The 19,130-nt window shown below is 43.4% G+C and overlaps 1 protein-coding gene across 3 annotated transcripts in view; it reads left to right on the top strand.

The window, feature by feature from the left end:
- The window catches only part of zfhx4 (zinc finger homeobox 4), a 79,889-nt gene that overhangs the window by 30,918 nt on the left and 29,841 nt on the right, over positions 1-19,130 (top strand). For all 3 annotated transcript variants that reach the window (XM_008307462.3, XM_025054667.1, XM_025054668.1), the window contains exon 6: positions 13,157-13,391. In XM_008307462.3, coding sequence (XP_008305684.1) covers positions 13,157-13,391 — 235 coding nt within the window. The remainder of the gene's footprint in view (positions 1-13,156; positions 13,392-19,130) is intronic.

The following is a 19,130-nucleotide window of genomic DNA, read 5'->3' as shown; positions in this document are numbered from 1 at the left end:
TATACTGACACAGTACTGTCCGACTGTTTGGCAAAGACTGAACTTGGCACAGGATTAGTCGGAGATGTCTGTCCTTAAGGATTTCTCACTCAAATCGCTAAAACATGGTACTCTTTTATATGGCCCCTGCTTTAAGGCCTACGTTAACCGAGGCCTCAAAGTGTAAAACTATTATTGTCAGAAACTGAAAATCATAAAATATGAGCTATTCTTATTAGCTGTAATTAAAGTAACACGCCCAAAAAACACAACCAGCCGTAGAGCATGAAAAAGAAGTGGTTTGTTTCAGCGTAATCCTAATTTAGCCCTGATTTTGCCTCAAAAGAAACTTAAGCAAAGCAAGGGAGTGTCCTCAACAAGCGCCAGTTCCACTGAGGCAAGTGAGGGTCATCCCAGTGCCCCCTCCGTGCACTCGTACACCCCTCTACGTCATCTACCCACCCACCTACCCCACAGGCCTCAACAAATCTGTTCCACAGATGACGCTTTTAATGCCTCTGGCAGAAATCCCACTATTTTACCCTTGGACATGTGGTAGTAAAGCACGGAGAGGGAGAGAAAAAGCGTAGAGGAGCGGCGGAAAAAAAAGTCATTTCTTTATTTGACCAAAAAAACACCTCTCCTTTTATGTATTGGCAGAGGTGAAAAGCACATGGGGATGGAGGTAGCTTGGCTCGGTGCATGAAAAGATCCAAGTGTTGACGACTTTACCATCTGTTTTTTTGGAAACACAGAAGATCTTTATGGCATGGGAAACCATTTGAAGATACAAACAAAAAGCATATTCAGGACATTTTATGGCTGCTTTGTAGCAGCAGTGGAGTACTTCTGAGGGGAATTGAGAGTTTGAAAGTGTTTTTTTTTGTTCCCAGACCCAGGAAAATGACATTAGCAGCACATACACATCATGTCAGATGGTGTCCAGGGCCCAACAGGTGGTGCAGGAAGTCATTGGCCCTATATGGAAAAAGCGGACATTAATGCCCCACTGGCTATTAAAGATAAATATAACATTTTTTTTCATAACTTAAGTTCTAACAGATGGTGTTTTTCCAAATAGAGTCAGCTGTGTATCAAACATGACTTAAGTTTTATCACAGTTTTGAAAAGAAAAACTTGAATTCCCTAGGAATGTTTTACGCTGACAAGATGGAATATGATTTACCTCCATGTTTGAATGTAAGCAGTCTGTGGAGACTCGGCATAAACGGCCTCTAAAAATAGCATGGCCGTAGCTGGACCAGTCTTTGTTTAGCTTAGCATCAGTTGTGTTGATGTATGGCTTCGTTATGATTTTTAATAACAAACACTGGCTCTAGTGCACACAGAGAGGAGAGTAAATCTGTCAGTGCCACTCTGTCAGGGCTATGGGGCGGGGGGGCAGGGGGGGGTGAGATGGTGTGTGCGTGTGTGTCAATTTCTGCATGTGTGTCCGTGGAGCTTTGAGGTTTAGATCTATGCTGTGTTTGCCCCTGGGTCATTAGAAGTTGAGAATGTTCATGGTCAATGTGGCATGGTCGAGGACCACACACACACGCACACACACAGAGTGTCTCAGAGGCTGTGTCACCTGTTCCTCAGATGGTCGCCACCCACCCGTCTGTCTGTCTGTCTGTTCAGTTTTCCGTCATATTTCAAGCAGAATTGGACAAATGTGTTCCACTGCACATTTCCATATCACATTTTTCTTTTTTTATTGTTTTTATTGTTTTTTCCCCCTCTGCTGTCTCTTTCTTCACACTTTACTTTGAACTCGGAATCTCGGAATCATGAAATACTCAACTTTTTTATGATATAGATGGAAAAGAGATGACATTTGGATGGAAAGTTTTGTTTCTCATGAAGAAAGAATAAGAACTCTTTCTTCATCCCTGTCTTCCACCCTCTTTGTTTTCTCTCTCTCTCTCCCTCTCTCCCTCTCCCCCCACCCTTTCTATTCGCCCTGAGGAGCTACAGATAGGCCATCTCATTACCCATGATCCTTGTGGCAACACCATGGCTGAAAATCAAGGGTTGGGGAGGCATTAAAGTGATGTGATGGGAGGAAGAGGGGAGGAAGAAGGAAAGAATACTAGATTTGATGCATCAAAAGAACTCCTCTCTTTTCTAATTTTAATCGTCGTCTTTGTACTTCTTTTTCCTCTTTTTTTCCCTCCCCATCAACCAAGGGGCATTTTTTTTCTTTCAATCATCCAACTCTGCCCCCCCACCCTCACATTTAATTCTCCTCCATCTCCCTCAGATGGAAATGGCTATGCTTATGCATCTGTGATATTAAGTCTGCTGCTGTGCCTTGGCTATTAGCAAGGGTCAACTCTGCCCACTCTCATTTGAAAATCAAATGGCCCTATATATATGCAGCCCAAATTATTGGACTGTCATTTAGACTTGTGTGATGGGAAAATGGACAGGAGATTGACTCCAGCAGATTTGCATAAAAAGCCATTGTGCTCATCCCTGGAATAGAAAGAGAGAGTGGATCTGTTTCAAATGCAAGGCAGCATTTTTGACACAGTCATGTAGATGTATACGTGCATATGACGAGATACATCATCGCAAACGTTCATGGAGTACACACAGTTACCACAGATACACACATTCATGTACAGTAGAAGTTCTGCCGATCAAGGGACCGTGTTCCACTCCAGCCCACGGCTGCCGGTTCCACGACCAGCTCTTCATCATCACCACTGACCTTGTCTCACCGTTACGGGCAGACTTTAAACTTTAAAGAATGACAGACACACTGTTCAGAGACACTTCACTCCAGATGATACCTGACTGCAACAACATACGTGCGTCGTCATTTTTATGTCAGGAGAGATTATGCATTCTGCGGCGAGAGATTACGCTGGGGTTTTTTTCCTGAAAGCTTTTCATTCTGATTCTCCCCTGACAAAAAACATTCCCAAAAAGTTGGTACACTTCCCATATATCCATGAAGAACTGAAATGTAATTGTAATTTGGTTAGCACATTAGCACGTAGAAGAAGAAGAATGTTTTATTTGTATATTTATTTATTTAACATAAACAATATAAAATATGTGATAATTGTCACCAGTTAACCTGTAAATCCAGAAAACATATTTTATAACTTTCTAGCTCTTGACACTCTTTGCTCTCTCCCTCTCTCCCTCCCTCGCCCTCCCTCTTTCATTGCCAGTTGGTAGATTATTCAAATGGTCTCCTGTTTCACCTGCACACAGGAGATCACAATGGAAATCTTTCAGAGTTCCAGGGCTGGTGAAATAGTGGATGCAGGGTTAGCGACTAATTAAAGTATAAAAGCAAGTGTGTGTGTTTGTGTGTTGCCTTTGCTTTGTGTCTTTGACAGAGAGGTTTAGAAGGACGGACTTCCCCACCCTCCCCTTTCTTCCTATTAATCCTCATAGATATTAATAAAGAGTTTCACCCATTCTTCCTCCAACGCCTTAACCAGATGGCCAGCATAGCATTAGCTGTGTGTGTGTGTGGGTGTGTGTGTGTGTACATGCAAAATGTCCAGCTTTGGTCCAGTCCTGACTCTCATATGTAATGTTTAATTACCCTGGCAGCCTCTCCCCCTTCTCCCCCTCCTCCCCCTGGACTTCTTTGCTCTCTGTTGAATTAGTTATGGGGAACAGACTGTGACTTCCTTCTTTTCCTCTTTGAGCAAGGTGCATAAGACAAAGAAACAGCCAGCGCTGGTTTTTTCATATTAATAGCCAGATGTGATCCTCTTCATGATGACTTCCACCCTTTTCTTGGACTGGGTTATGTGGGCAGGGCCGGAGCTTTTCCATTTGTCCGTGTGCACAGGACTGTGAAGCAGATCAGGGCTGACAGGTATGGGAAAGATAGCAAAACGAAGGGGGGTGGGTATATAGTGCAGGGAGGGGGACGGGTCTGTGTCTTCCAAGCCACCACAGGGAAGGTGCCATCCTGGGGAAACAGGAACAAAAGGACAAGAAGAAGTTTGTCTTCTTCTCTCACCACACGTTCCCTGGAGTCACGTTGCCTGAACTTTTCATGCATTGATTTGATTACAGCCACCTCAGACAGACCACATGGCAGTAAGATCAAATAAATATTAATTTATGGGATCACAAGTTGTACTGTACAATCATGTGGCATTAATATACCTTTTTTTAATTTTACAGTAAGTCATCAAAATATACAGCGTTCTGGAAATTTGTGGGTGTCAGCTGGAGACAAAATGTGAAGGCTCTGTTCTTAAGGTTGCCCATAATGTTTCCTGGTCTTTGGAATAGTAGTTAGATATCAAGACCACACTTTCCCACTCTCATGAATCTATCAGGATATTGATATGGACAAAGTTGAGCTGAAATACTCCTCAACGCCCCGCCAAATCAATAATCAATCGATTGGAGGTAATTGTCCCTTCCTTGGACCAGTTCCAAGTCTCTCCCTCCCTCTCTCTCTCACACTTTTTTTTCCTCACACTCCCTCCGTCATTATCAGCATGTGGCTCAGTATTAGACGTTTCAGCATTCCAGTTGTAATTGATTTTAACCATTAGGTGCTCAGTGAATAGATAAGTAGTGGGAGATATTCGATTATGCAGTGAACGGGGAAGATGGCAGTGACAAAGGACGGGAGAGGGACAGACGGACAGAGAAGGATTGATGGGTAGCTGGAAAAAGGCGAACTGACCTGTCCTGCTGCCTGTCCTGGCCTTCAAACTCCACAGCGACACAATACTGCTGACCTCCTGTGAGTTCAAGCAGCTTAGTTTCTGTGAGGTAATCCCTAATGCTTTGAAATAGACCTGATAGAAAGCCCACTTACTTGTTCAGGATTAATGCGGGACGGTTGGTTGTTTGGTTGTTTAGGGGCGTGCAGAGAGGGATCCTGAGTTTTCAACACATTTAGTTTAATTAATCCATCCATCCGAAAGATCATATTCAACGTTAATGGAGGACAGGAAGTTGCGCGGCGATACAGAATGGATTTGTCTTTAAATTGCATGTTCCAGTTCATCAGATAAATGAGAGGCTTGGATTTAACATCCTGGTATAATGGCTGCAGCCATGCATTAATGTCGCCCCTCTCTATTGTTTATGTTTAGATTTACTATTCTGGTGGCCCGAGCTTGATTATTCCTCCGTTCCCTACTGAGGCCATTTTGAATCATAGCAGAGCTGGGGGTAGTATTTTTTACCTGCAGGTTTTTTTTAAAGAGGACACAAGTCTTTTCTCCTCCAAAGAGTGTAAGTTAGGACTAGGGATAGGGGTGGATTGGGGGAGGTGTGGGGGTGGAGGGTGACAAAGGCAAACATTTGAGTAATCTTCAAAGGGCTCATTGGTATGTTGAGTGGACGCTGGTATGTGCACCAAGGCTGGGGCTTTTTTTTTTTTTCGGAGGAAAACAATGTTCCTCCTTTAGACAGGCTGCACAAACACCACCACAGACAGGAGATTCTGCCTGGGACTGCTGCCACTATCAGCTAACAGTGTCCCCCCTCCCTCCTGCTTCCCCCCGCCTAGGCATAGCAGAAAATGGTGGGGTCCTGTTATTTGCCAGAACAGCACAGAGCACATCATTAAAGGTTTATGACTGCAGACAGAACATCGCAGGTTGTCCAACAGCGGTGACTATGTTTGTGTGTCAGAAATTGTTACGTGTCTCTGCTGCGGACACACTCAGTCGTTCTTTAACTGTTTGATAACGCAGCGGCCAACATAAGGAGGGAGAAATACGGACGTGCAGGACAAAACAGTGGCACCCCACTATGGAGAAAATAAGGAGGGATTAAGTGTGCCATCTTGTAGGTCAACTGCGAGGCTTTTGATTTCTTGTAGCAGTATGCAAATCTGTGCAGCTGAAGAGGAGCTTCTATTATGTTCTGGCTTTAGAACGCAAACATGCACGAAAACACTTGTGCACAGAAAGGACGCACTGTCACGTTGGTTCCTGTGAATACAGACTCGACCTCACCTTTTGTCGACCCTGGCCTTTTAAAATAAAACATTTAGTTTCAGTGAGTAGACTTTGCAGCAGTGCAGTATTCCGTCATGTTCTGACTAACATGGAGAGATGAGACGTGTCCCGTGGACACTGTGTCTTAAAATAAAGCAGTCTGCCATTTTGTGACAGTTGCAAAATGAACTGTGCTTGTCCAGTAATCACCGGCCATTTTCTCACGAGGATCCACCCCAGGGATAATTTCTCTCATTTCACTGTCATTAGCAGGGCCTGGTATTAGGCTTGTGTTTTGTTCGCTCTACCTTTTGTTTTGCACTAAGTGAAACCATGCGACAGGGTAGGGGCTAACTGGAAAACAATACTCCCCTTCACAGACTCAGGAATGTGTAATTAGTGATTTCAACCCGACTCGTCTAGATTCTTCTCTATCATTCTCTCTCTCTCTCTCGCTCTCTCTCCAGCTCATATTCTTTTGTTCTCTGTCACAGATTCAGACGTTGTCCTTCCCCGGCGATCAGTGAGTGTCTCTCAGTGCTCTGTCATTCCTTTTGTCTAAATCTTGCTAATAGACATTTTCTCCATTATGAACACAGCAAAGAAAACAAAGTTGACAGGAGAAAAAAAAAGCTTCCCCAGAAGTATTTTCCTTCTCTTTCATTTTGGTTTCAGTTAAATATAACACCATCACTGTAGTGCAAACATCTTTGATGCCAGTATCCAACGTCCTCCACCCCTTTATTTTATCCTTACTTTAGCTTTTTTTTTCATGTCGATTGCATTTTTCCTAAAACTGTCTTTATCAAATTGGTGGAAAAAATTGACAAAAACTTTGCCCATAAGGTGGTCAGCACCCCCCGGTAGGTACTGGAACGAAAACGAATCCCACAAGTATGTTTGCATTTCTGTGATATTGGAACTCAGCATTTTATGATTTGTCTCATTCTGAGTGGATGGAAAAGATAACCTCAGCAGTAAGATGGTTTGGGGAAACAGGGATGTCTGGTCAGTCTCACCTGGCGGCGATGGAGACAAGCGGGGGCTTTTAGCCCCTAATGGGCTAAGGTCAGGATGGCTAATAGGGAGTAAGTGGCTCAGCTATCTAATGCTAATGTAAATACTGATCCATTTTCATGGGGGTGGAGGTGAACTGGCTTTCCAGACACCTAACACACGTACACACAAGCAACGATAAGAAAGATTTGTTCTGGTGTGTCTGTTTCTGAGAATCTGTTATTCCTAACTTCTGAGTCAGTAGGAAAGGAAAAGTTCATGTGTCCATGTGAGCTAAAGAAACTATCAAATATGAAGGGAGGACTTTTTTTCAGCGGAGGGGCAGAGGCCAGGAAGCAGTGAACTTCAGATTGACCTGTGCCCTACATGTCAGACAAAGTTATGTCACCGTTCAGTGTGTGAGTCTATGGAAGTAGACATGTGTGTGTCCTCATGTCAGGGAGTCAGGAAAATGAAAGCCAGGGCAAAGAAGTTAACTTTTTTATAGAAAAAAAAATGTTTTCTTTAAAGTTACAGAAAGGTATCCTTAATTGTTTAAATAATAATAATAAACACTCTCTGCCCATTAAGTAAGAGCGTCTGTAAATAACAAGACATTTTAGCTTCTAATAGCATTGTTAAGGTGATTTTACCTCTGGATTTTAACAGCATTTTATTGAAAACTCTTACAAACTTTTCTGCTGACAAGAAATAAAGAAGAAATCTCGAGTAGAAAAGAAGGAATTTGTCAAAGTGAGACAGAGGGAGGAAGAACAGAGAGACGGTAGAAGTGGGGAAAAGCAGCCGAGCGCTAGTATGAAAGACTCATTGTGATAATTCATTTATTTGGCTTGGCGGCCATTATGCGATGGATGCTTATTTTTATTGGGTGACCTAAGCTAAGCTCGCCTACAGGGCCTGCACCTCATGGACAGGCCCCAGAGCTGTGATCACATACGACTGCCAACAGACGGAGCTGAAAGAAACAGGAGAGGAAATTTATCTCAAGGAAATATTTTTCTTTGCATTTATGAAACCGAGAGCCTTGTAAAGAAAGGAAAGACAACCATCAAGAAAGAAAAACGGGGGAAAAAAGGTCAGACGGATTTGGGGTATTTTTTGTGCCGCCTGCATCTTTAGATCCCACACACCCTGCCCTTGATGGAAGGAGAGGAAGAAAATAGGAGATGTGTACGGGCTTTTTTTTTTCATAGCAGACATTTTGACTTGTTATAGCAGGAACAGCACAGGTGTTAGTAAATAGTGGCTCTGTTTAGTTCAAGTGCCACAGTAAGACAATACGACAATGTGACAGTGAGCCAGCGTGCAGAAATGCCAAGACCCGAGGCTGAAAAGAGCACAATGGAGCTTCATTCATTCACCGTTCATTTTATTATCTGCACTTGTGCTCTCCCTTCAGCCGAGTGTCAAAATTTCCGCCATTAAAAAGCCATGTCGTTTGCATATATTTTGTGCAAAATGGCAGTCAGCACTTTTTTGTTTGTGGCATCTTATTTGCCTATTTGTTTATTCCTGAGTGCAGCACTGTCTCCCTCCACACCCCTCATCTGTGGAAGCGAGGTAACTCATACCTGAGCCCTCAGCATCTCTTTTCACCACTGCAGTCTGCCAGCAAATCTATTGGCAGTGATCTTGCGTTACATCTATGTCTTGGGGGCTGAGCAGTGGTTAGCAGTAACATGTGTTAGGGAGGTGGTAGCACTGATGGAATTCTACACTTGGCAGCCTTCCAGGCAGTGATGGTATGTGTTTAAAATACTTTCAAGGAACAAAACACGCTTTTGTTGTTTGTTGGGCCAAGTGGGTCTGTTTTTGTCTCCGATGGCACCCAGAGGCCCAGGGGACAGAACCGGAAGCTGGTGAGGTTCCCAAAAAAAGGTGTATCCAACAACAATGCTTCCTCCAGAAGGACACCAGTGAAAACAGATAAAGAGGTTTTTGTTTTTGCAGTGTGGGGGCTGGCGTGTGTGTGAGTGTGTGTGCGCACATGCTCTCAGTGGACAAAATACGGGAACATAGTGATTCTTTAAATATATAAAACACGTACACACACGCCCTGACACCCACATACTGGTTATTAAGGCATAGCAGCAGTGGCAGAGGCTTCTTATTTTCAGTATGTGTTCATTAGCTGCCTGGTTCTGCACTTAATGACAGGAAAGAGTCATGTTTGTACTGAATACCCTAATTTGTCATTTGGTTTATGGAGAAAAACAGAACCCTGCTGCTTTGCGCCGCTTTCGAAATATCTTACCAGTGAACACGCACAGTCACAGACAAAAGACTGGAAAAAAAAAATTATAGACGTATACGAAAGCACAGTTTGGAGGTAAAGTTAAAATAAAATGGAGTTAAAATAACCAATGCGCAAAGGCAGCACACAACATGGATCAAGTTAATATAAATCATTCTAAAACCAAGGTGCTGTGAAAACATAGGCCGGCTTTGACATGTGTGTGCAACAAAAAGATAAAAGAACTTTTGAGATGCCTTTTGCTGTGCTTTATTAAAAATTCACTTAATGAGGCGGCTTTGTCACCACAGAGAGAACAAATGAATATGAGACAGCAGCTCTGCTCCCTTTGCTGTGAGCTGACGGGTGCAGTGCTTGTTTTGTTTGCGGCTTTGTGAGAAAGGTGTTTTGTAAACATCTAATTCTGCATAATGAATGCAGACCTGTGTCATCCACACAGCAGCGGAGGCAGCATGCCACATGAGGGAAGTCACCCCTTGTCAGACTGACTGCCCCCCCCCACCCCCCACACTTCCCGCTCTCTCCTTCATCTGGGTGCGAGTCCAAATGAGCATGTGTTCACGGTCCTGTTTTGTAATGGACAGATCTGACAGCTCTCTGTGTTTGATAGGTGACCAGGAAGTCCTCGCTGTCATCATTTTCATCCCGTCTGTTTTGGGGATGTACATGGACTTACCACAGCATTCTGGGATGTTTGTGCCATGTTTAGGTCTACCCAGGGAGAGCTGTTTAGCTGGTTTTGATTGGCCCACAGGGATTGTTAGCTTATTTGGTTGTTTGCCAAACACTAATCCCCAACAATTAACCACCAGGCACTCTGGAGAGGTGCCATATTGACAGGGATGTGCCTTTTCCCCATTCTTCACACACACACACACACACACACACACACCACACTGGCACAGAGACACTCATTTGATATAAATGATATGTGTAGCACATATACACGTGCACACATCAGCTGCGACATAAATTACATAAACATTTCAAGCAGACATACAGACAGGCGCAAACCCAGAAGCAGGAACAGTGTGTTTGTGTGTTTGAATATGCATTACACAGCCCACGCCTGGCAGGAGTCAAAGTGCTCCTTTAAAAGTTCATAAATCATGGATGTTCTGGCCTGTGATCACCAGACCGCCTGCTTTTCAGGCCTGCAGAGTGCCAGAGAGCGACAGACAGCCTCTAGTTTAGGTCTTAAACAAACCCTCTGGAATGTGCTGATGGGGAGAGAATTAATATTAGGTCTAAACCTATCTGGCAGCCCAGCTCCAACCCCAAGTATATCATTTAGCGACTCGTAGCTGTAGCCGTCATAAAAACAAATAGAATCTTAGAGTTTGAGGAATTAGAGGATGTGTGTCGTAGGCCGCAGCTGATTAATGTGTGTTTTTCTTTCTTTTAAATTCAGTACTTTTGCATTAAAGTATATGAGGAGGCACTGGAAAATGTTTGCTTACAAAAAACCACCTTTCCAGTGAGACATTTGTTTTTCACTTTTTTCATTAAATAAAAAAAAGAGCATTTTTTTGTTTATTAGATTTCTTTGTTTTCAACTTTTTAACTTTACTATCTCCCATTTGTATCATGAAATGAAAAAAAGGCTTTATATTCAGGCAAAAAAGGAAATTCATAGCAGTGAAAATATATCCATTTTTTTTTATATATTGTACAAGCAATAATTGACAGCAGAACAAATTAGTCTATGATGTCGCTGCAGAAGGCTGTAATAGAGCTCCCAAACAAGACGATTGGTACTATTTCAAAAACAATATTCAAGGAGGTATTAGAGAATAATTTATTTTTGTAATGAAAAGTCATGAACTCCAAGTCTGTTTGTTTTGTGCATATTTGTGAGCACCGAGCGCATGTTTGCCTCCTTGAGCACACGTGTGTGTGTGGCTCCTTCCAGGGTAACACTCAGCCGCCCCAATCGCCTTCAAGGGAGGCAGAGGAAGAAAGAAAAGAAGTGGAATAAGAGAGAGGGAGGCCTCCTTTCACAGAGAAACAAAGATAGCTGTAATTAATGGCCCTGAGCCTTGGACTAGGGGAGCTTTCTTCTGACAACTCTGACTTAATTAAAACTTAAGACTTCTGAAAGGGCCTCTGACTGTGAGGGGACGTCCCACCGTCTCGTGAGAAAAACTTTCTAAGATTTCTTACAAAAGAAAGAAAGAGAGAGAGATGGGGAGAAAAGATGTGTTAGCGGCTGTAGCTATGTTGCTAATCCCCGTTTGTCAAAGGAGGGGGGGGGGGGGGGGGGGGGGGGGGGGCGAGGTGTGGTGGAGGCGTCAGGACTCACACACCTGCAGCTAACCGTGCCCTTTTCTGACCCCCACTTCCACACAAACACACTTGTCCGTCTGTGTCTTCCCTCCTCCACGCAACACGATGTTACATTGATCGAGAGAAAAATATTTCCTTCCCAACTTTTCGTGTTATTCAGGAAGGAAACATTTTCCTATACAAGCCCGCACGACAATGGAGAGTTAGTGCGCGCGCACACACACACACACACACACTTTTTGTCCTTTAATTCATGCTCAGAACCCTGCACCTGTTTCTCACATGGCTGTATGAATAAATCTTAACAAAGCATAAACTAACCTCAGCAAGCCACCTCTGCCTCTGCCTCGCTCTCTTTTCCTCTTGGTGTTTTCCTCCCTCTCTCTCTCTCTCTCCCCCCTTCCCTTCACAGAGGATCAGATAATAAAAGCTTGGCCTGCTCTTTTGTTTTTGTGCATTGTTCATTAGCCCAGCAGCAACAACAGAGGCACACTTGATATGCTTGGCTTGACTGGGTGTATAGGAGTAGGGCAAGGTGGGCCAGTGAGGTTGTTTTCCTCCCTGTGGGTGTGTGTGCTTGCAAGTTAGTGTGCACGCGCACGGACACTCGCAAGGCAGGGCAGGAGGTGGGGGTAGACTTGCATGGCTGCAGTGAAATTAAGGAGGCAACTGAAGGAGAAATCCCTGCAGCTGCAGACAATACAGACTGAGACAATGTGTGTATTAAAGACAAAAAAAAAAAAAAACAGTTCTTAACGCAAATCCTTTATCCAACTTTGAGATTTTTATTTTACTTTTACTTCTGCTTTGTCTGTGAAAATCTAAAACAACTCCGTGAAACTCAACCTAAAAACCTGTTTTACTCTAAACCTTACTCAGAGTGAACAGAGTAAAATCACTGTCATCCACACCAGTCAACAGTTACTGATCTTGTTGTGCCTTATGTCAACACAGTTAATTATTCGTAAGACCTTTTTTCCTTTTGAAATATAAAAGTAGTGAAAACTCTTGCTGTTTTTGCTATTTAAAAACTATAGGCGCTCTCTGTCTGATATCGCTCTTCATCAGTCTGTCAAAGTCCGTCACTGTTTCTTTGAAGCGTTGAAGGATTCTGGGAAAGTCACGTTTGGAGGGATTACATTTTTTATGTACATCTCTATGCATCTGTGGAACCATCCAGATCCTATATGATCTAAACATGTTTAAAGATCAGCCTTTCATGATCCCTCTTTTTATACCTAATCTCAGTTGGCAGACCTGTTGTTATCAAACTTGCCGTAGTGCCTCTTTGCAATTGGCCATGATTCATTTCAGTTTTGATTAAATGACAAACGCTACGGTTTCAATGACATTTTCAGTAAGTCCGTATACTTCCTCAAACTGAAAAAAAGAATGTTGGAAGCCAGGGGAGAGGGATTTCTGTGCGCTGACTCGTTGGAAGCAAACTAGAAGCAGAGGAAGTAAAGATTTTATAGCCATCAAGTGCACCAGATTAAGAACATCACTTTGCAGGTTGTTATAGTGAAATTAATCTAAATGGCTTTGGAAAACAACAATTAACTTAAGACCATCATAAAAAAGCATTTCAGAGTTTAAGTAGCTGTTACGACAGTAATTTGTGCAGAGGATGCCCCGAGACTTGGAACACACCTCCTGACATCTGCTCTCTGTTGAACAGCACTTGCAGAAGCTGGACAGTGCGTACGGCCCGGAGTCGTGCGTCTACCACTGCACGCTGTGCGACTACTCCACCAAAGCCCGCCTCAACCTGGTGCAGCACAGTCGCTCGGCCCGCCACCAACAGAACGAAGGACTGAGGAAACTGCAGCTGCACCAGCAGGGCCTGGGAGGAGACGAGGATGGACTGAGCCTGCACGAGCTGTTCCACGTCAAGGAGGTGCACTCCAGCCAAGGTCTGTGTTTCTTTAACATAGTTGGCATGTTTCCTTCATGTGTTGTGGTCTGACTTTTTTGTTTTGGTCATTTGTCATGTTTTTCCTGTTGCACTTGTTGCATCTTTGTGATTTTGTGGATGTCAGTTTCACTGCTCACTTTTAGTTTTTTGTTTGAAGTCACTGCCGTTTATTTTCCTCCTCCTTGTGTTTTTCTTTCTTTTTTTTTTTCATTTTTCTTCTCACCACTTTTCTTTACACTGTTCAAAGCCCTCTCTGTGTCCTTTGGCCTTTATATCCACATCATGTCTTCGAATAGAGGCTCGTCCATTCCCTCTAATCTCTCCAAAATGAGCATACTGTTCCTATTAGGCTGCTGCATTTATATCTGTAACACACATGCGCGCGCACGCACACACACAGACATTTACACACACTGTCCCGTGCACAGGGACATCCCAGGCAGGCAGTCAGCTTATGAAATTTCACCTTGGGACAGTCTCATACTGAAAAGGCCTATATACACATGTTACACACACACACACACACACACACACACACACACACACTCTCTCTCTCCCTGGAGTGAGCTTTCATTTCCTTTCTCATGACCAAAGCAATTTGGCTTTCATTTAAGAGTCTCCGTCCTGCCAGCAGCTAATAAGTGTAACAGAACTGTAAAACATTCGGAGAGACAAAAAAAAAAAAAGATTAATCGTTTTTCTTTGAGTGGGGGTGGATAGTTGGTGAGGGCTTGCAGGGTGTAAGGGGAGGGGGCCACGCTGTAATTTAAACCAGAAGACGGAGAGTCAGGGTCCATGATTTAGTCATCCCTATGTTAATGCTGCTGGGAGAAAATGAGTGCTTAACTTGTTTTTACTTTGCTTGACCTGAAAGCACAAGGGGGGCCGGGAGGGGCCGGGGGGTGGCAGGGTGGACGCTAACATTGTGAGGAGCATTCTAGCATAGCGTTAGTCCATGAATCCATCTGTGTTTGCGTGTGTGCGTGTCCTGGTGCATTTGTGTGTGTGTGTATTTATACATGGCTCTGTGATCCCCAAAGTGTCCTGTTTATACTGTACATGTAGAGTCAGAACAAACGGGGGGCCCATCGCCTGGAAACATATGTGGATCTCACACACACACACACACACACACACACACATGGATGTACAAGAGAGGATCTCCCAAACCTGAAACGGAGACCAGCGCTGGTGAAGGTTTGGTTTTAATTACACGTGGATCAAAGTTTCAGTGAGATTTGGGGTTCAGCCGAGAAAAGCGTGCGTAGATAAATCATTACCTCCCCCCAACACACACTCACACTTCTTCCTCTCCCTCCTTTGTTCCTCTCATTCCATCTCCTCTCCCTCTCTTGCATCTGTCTGTTTTTTCATCAAGGACACTAACATGCTTCATGCCCAGTTCTTTCCCCCTCCTTCTTTTTTTTTACATCTAAAACCAGCGCACAACCAGGTTTTAAAACTGTCAGAACCAATATTCTCCCACTGCACCTATTCCAAATGTTTCCACTCTTAACACACACCATATTTGTTGCCCGGGTCCATTTCATAACCCTGCTTTGATTCCTCATGGTGAATTTCCATGAGGAAGCTGGTGCACAGCTAAAAGTGGAAGCTGGCAACAACTTAAATGTTAATACCCTTTTTTTTGGATGCCCTCCCTTTGCCCACTCTATATAATTTTTACTGAATAACAGTATTCTTTCACTAGGTACATGGTAAAGTTTTCAAAGGAATGTCCTTGTAGACCGTAGACTTTTGGCCAATGTTGGTATAGCAGGGAATAAAAGTGTGTCAACTGGAGATCAAGCTGTCAGAGTCAATGTACTAAATAAAGACTGTCGTCTTATTCCGTAGTTCGGAGATTTTATTTTATTTTTTTCCTAAATGAGCCTTTTCTGTTGCAGGAAAACCGAACACGTGCTCACGTTGCTTGTTAGTTTGTGCTATTAAGAAGAAAAGGTCAATTATAGCTGCTTTAGGCTCACGTGGTGATAGATGATGCGGACACACTCACGGCTAGAAAAGGCTCCATAGGCAACATTTGCAGGCAGCATTCTGTGTAAGGACCTCTTGTTTGTGTGTGTGTGTGTGTGTGTGTGTGTGTGTGTATGCATGTGTGCATGCTGCTAGTTTTCTGGGGCTACAACTCCTGACTCGAGCACTTTCTGTTCATTAGAGACCGGTATGAAAAAGATTAATTTAAGTGCTGACCGGTATCTTTCTCCTAAAGCCTGAGACCTGGCACGGAGCCAGATAATTATAGGCCTATTTGGGAATAAGGGTACTAATGCCCTGGACTTTATGTACATGTGAATGGCTTTCATTAAACAATTTTGATGCTGATTTTATGGCCTAATTAAGGATGTAGTATTTGCGGGGACGCACCACTAGTGTATAGGTGTTTTAAACAAAGACAGCAGAGGCTGCATGTGAGTGTGTGTTGGCTGTGTACAATAGAACCTCTCTTTCTGACCCAGTGGTTCCCAAAGTGGGGGGCAGGCCCCCTTCTGGGGCACGGCGCTGTTGCGAATGGGGCAAGCTAAAAAACTTGTTTTAAATCGAGTTCAGAGGAATTTTGAAGTTTTGTTTGTGTTGACCTGGGGGAGAGGGGCAACCATTGTCTTATCTAAAAAGAGGGCTACAAAGATGAAAGAGTTTGGAACCACTGTCCTAAGCCGTCATTGTGAGCCTACAACGAGTCTACTCTTTGACAAGAGTCAAACATGAAGAAAAATCAGATCCTCCACCGTCTCCAGGCCGTTGTTTGACGGCGAGAAAACGCTCACATGCTCCCACTGCCGAGATTAAGTACCCCCCTCTGTCTTTGTACAATTAGAAGTGTTGACGAAAATTGAGTTGAGGTTCTTTTTTGAGCTCGCATCAGAAGGAGCGCACATAAATGAATTGCCTCTTAACGTGGAGGACTCGCCTTTTCGCTTTGAGTGTCATCCAAGAGTTGTTAAAGAAATTAGATTTTATTTTCTGCCCCTCTCTTTGCTATAATGAAGTTACACCCTGAATGAAAAATATGACAGATTGTGCGTCATGGGTATTCCATTATTGATTGTGCGTTGTTATGGGACTAATTAGTTTAGGTACATTTTTGAGTCTTAACAGTGTTTTTAGTTTAGTGTGTTGTAGTGTCTCTGATTCTCATGTGTTGCCTTTGTCTCCAACATTTGTCCATTTGTTTCCCCCTAAAGTGAACTGGGAGGAGGTGTGTGTTTGTGCAGCAAGTGGGTTTGTGTGGGGGTGTGTGTGTGTGTGTCCTCGCCCATTGAGCCCTGTGCTCCATCATGTGTAAAGCTCCTCATAAGCCAGACCAAGCAGAAACACTAGGGCCTTTTCTGCATACTTTACTTTCTGTCATTTTCCCTTCTTTTCATTCCCTCGTTCCCTGACAAAAAGAAAAGGAAGATGGGATCTTATGGAGGTAATTATTTCTCGGAGCACAGCCTGTCGGCTATGCCTATACCACCACCACCACCACCACCCCACCCTCACGGCTCCATCTTTCTAAACACCCCCACCGAACATGCATTAAAGAGGGAGGGAGAAGACCCTCTTTGTCTGAGTCCCCTTTTTAAACAAAAGACCTCTTCTGACTTAGAGAGACCAGTAACACTTTCATCATGTGCATATGGATGCATGTGTGTGTGTATATGTGTGCAGCCAGAGCCCTTTGTTTTCTCTGAGTGATAAGGCTCTGGGACATTTGTGGTCCTGGTCGAATTAGTGAGGCTGTGCTAACCATTAGCGTAGCAGCTGCAGGCCAAAATCTGAGCCTAATGGACACTCCTCATCCTTACATGTCCTGTGAATATATATATATAAATATATATGTGTGTGTGTGTTTACATTTGCGTGCATGTAACGACGGGCAACAGGAAATAATTTTAAAAAGTAGTGATAAAGTGACAGTTCCTGGTCTCCAAATGTCTCCACGTCAACAAACCTAAAAAACAGGATCATATACTTCTGATGGCACCATGTCCTCTTTAAAGCTATTAGCTTTTCTTTCCCTCCTGTCTCTCTCCTCTTCATCATGTCCTTTTTTTTCCTCTGGGTGGTGGCGATGGTTTTCGCCATTCCAGTGGTTCTCCTCTTTTTTTTCAAGGAGGTCTCCTCAGACAAAATTCTATTTCCAGGATTTGTCTCAGTAATTTGCGGCCATTACATAAACATTCATGGATGGTTGGAGGAGTGAGAGAAAGGATGCTACACGCACGCACGCACACACACACACACAGATCTAAATAACCACTGTAGTTAGCGCAGTGGTGGTCAATTTTATTTCCAACCCAGATTGCAGTAGGTCAAGAAGCAGCTGAGCGTCTCGTCAGAGGATGACTCGGTCAACTTAGAGATGTTGTTTCAGTGCAGGACTCCATCTATCTGTTGTGTTTATCTGTTACATATCAACGTTTATAAGTGGCTGTAATAACATTAGGCAGCCAATTATGTTGCATATTGATTTGCTCCATCCCCTTCTTATGTAGAGTTAACAAATAATTAGTGACCTTTTCCCGTTCACTTACTGCGAAACGGTAAGTAACTTTCAAACGAGCTGAAGTGCACGGATTTTGCTCAGACAGGATCCATTCCTCGTGTAATAAAAACCTGGAATGTTATTTTATGTGCCCAGCATGAGTGAAAATGCTGTTCCCCAGGAAAACTATTCTGATGAGAGTGATGTGATTCTTACCCCAGAGGACTTAAGTGAAGTATGTAGTTTTTTTTATTGCTGTGCAATTAGATGGAGACAATACACTGCATTTTAAATCATTTGTCAAATCAAAATAAGGCACATACATATATGTATATTATTATATTTTCGGCAAGTAGTAATTTACCCCAAATTTCCCAAAACCATATTCTCTATGGCTGAGCGTAAAAGATGTGGTCATTTTTTGAATAATTCCATCCAAGCGAATTATAATTACTTTGTGGTCTGTGTGTGCACACAGAAAAAAGGGCAGCAGCCTGACTTGTGCCTCTGAAAAAAATTAACCCCGTTCACCATAAACTATTTTTGAAATGGTGTGTCGGGGCGGTATGGGCTCAGGCCGATTGTTTTTCTTTGAGTTGAGCAGCTCTTCAGTGCAGGGGTATTACCCGGGCTAAATTGTTCCCTCATGTTTTCCGCCAAGGTTCTGTGCCCACCACACTGACAGTTATAATTTACAGAAATTGCGCTGATTATCTGAATTAGCATACCTGACCGGTGCCACGTTAGTCGTATTTACAATACAAAGCCTCGGGGCTCTGAGGAAGCATAGTAAATATGAGTTTACTCTTTGAAGTGGGAGCTGGTGTCACAGGGCCAGGACGGCTTTGACATCAGCGATATCACATAAAGCTCCAGGCTCCACTCAATATGAGAAGTCCTGGAACCTAAAGCCCTAATGGAAGCATCCTGCAAACTTGTTATTATTGCATATGTGTGCCGTACTTTCTCTGAATCTTTCTTCACTGCTCCATTCTTCACTTTATTCTGCATACACCACCATCCCCCTCCTCTTCTTTATTTTCTTCTCTCTTACCTCCTTTTCTTTTTCTTTTTTTTACTTCTCCCCCTCGATACCCTCATACACCCAGTGTCCATTGACTCTTAACCACAGATGGACAAAACAATGGGTCATGTCACATAGCATTAAGACAAACAATCCAGTGATGGGAGGAGGGTTGTGTGGAGCCGGAGCCACGGTAACCAGGCAATACGCTGACTGGGACC

Source organism: Cynoglossus semilaevis, chromosome 3 (genome assembly GCF_000523025.1).
Source record: "Cynoglossus semilaevis isolate Cse_v1.0 chromosome 3, Cse_v1.0, whole genome shotgun sequence".
Taxonomy (NCBI): domain Eukaryota; kingdom Metazoa; phylum Chordata; class Actinopteri; order Pleuronectiformes; family Cynoglossidae; genus Cynoglossus; species Cynoglossus semilaevis.
Note: the sequence above shows the minus strand (reverse complement) of the source record. Positions and strands in the feature narration are given on the sequence as shown.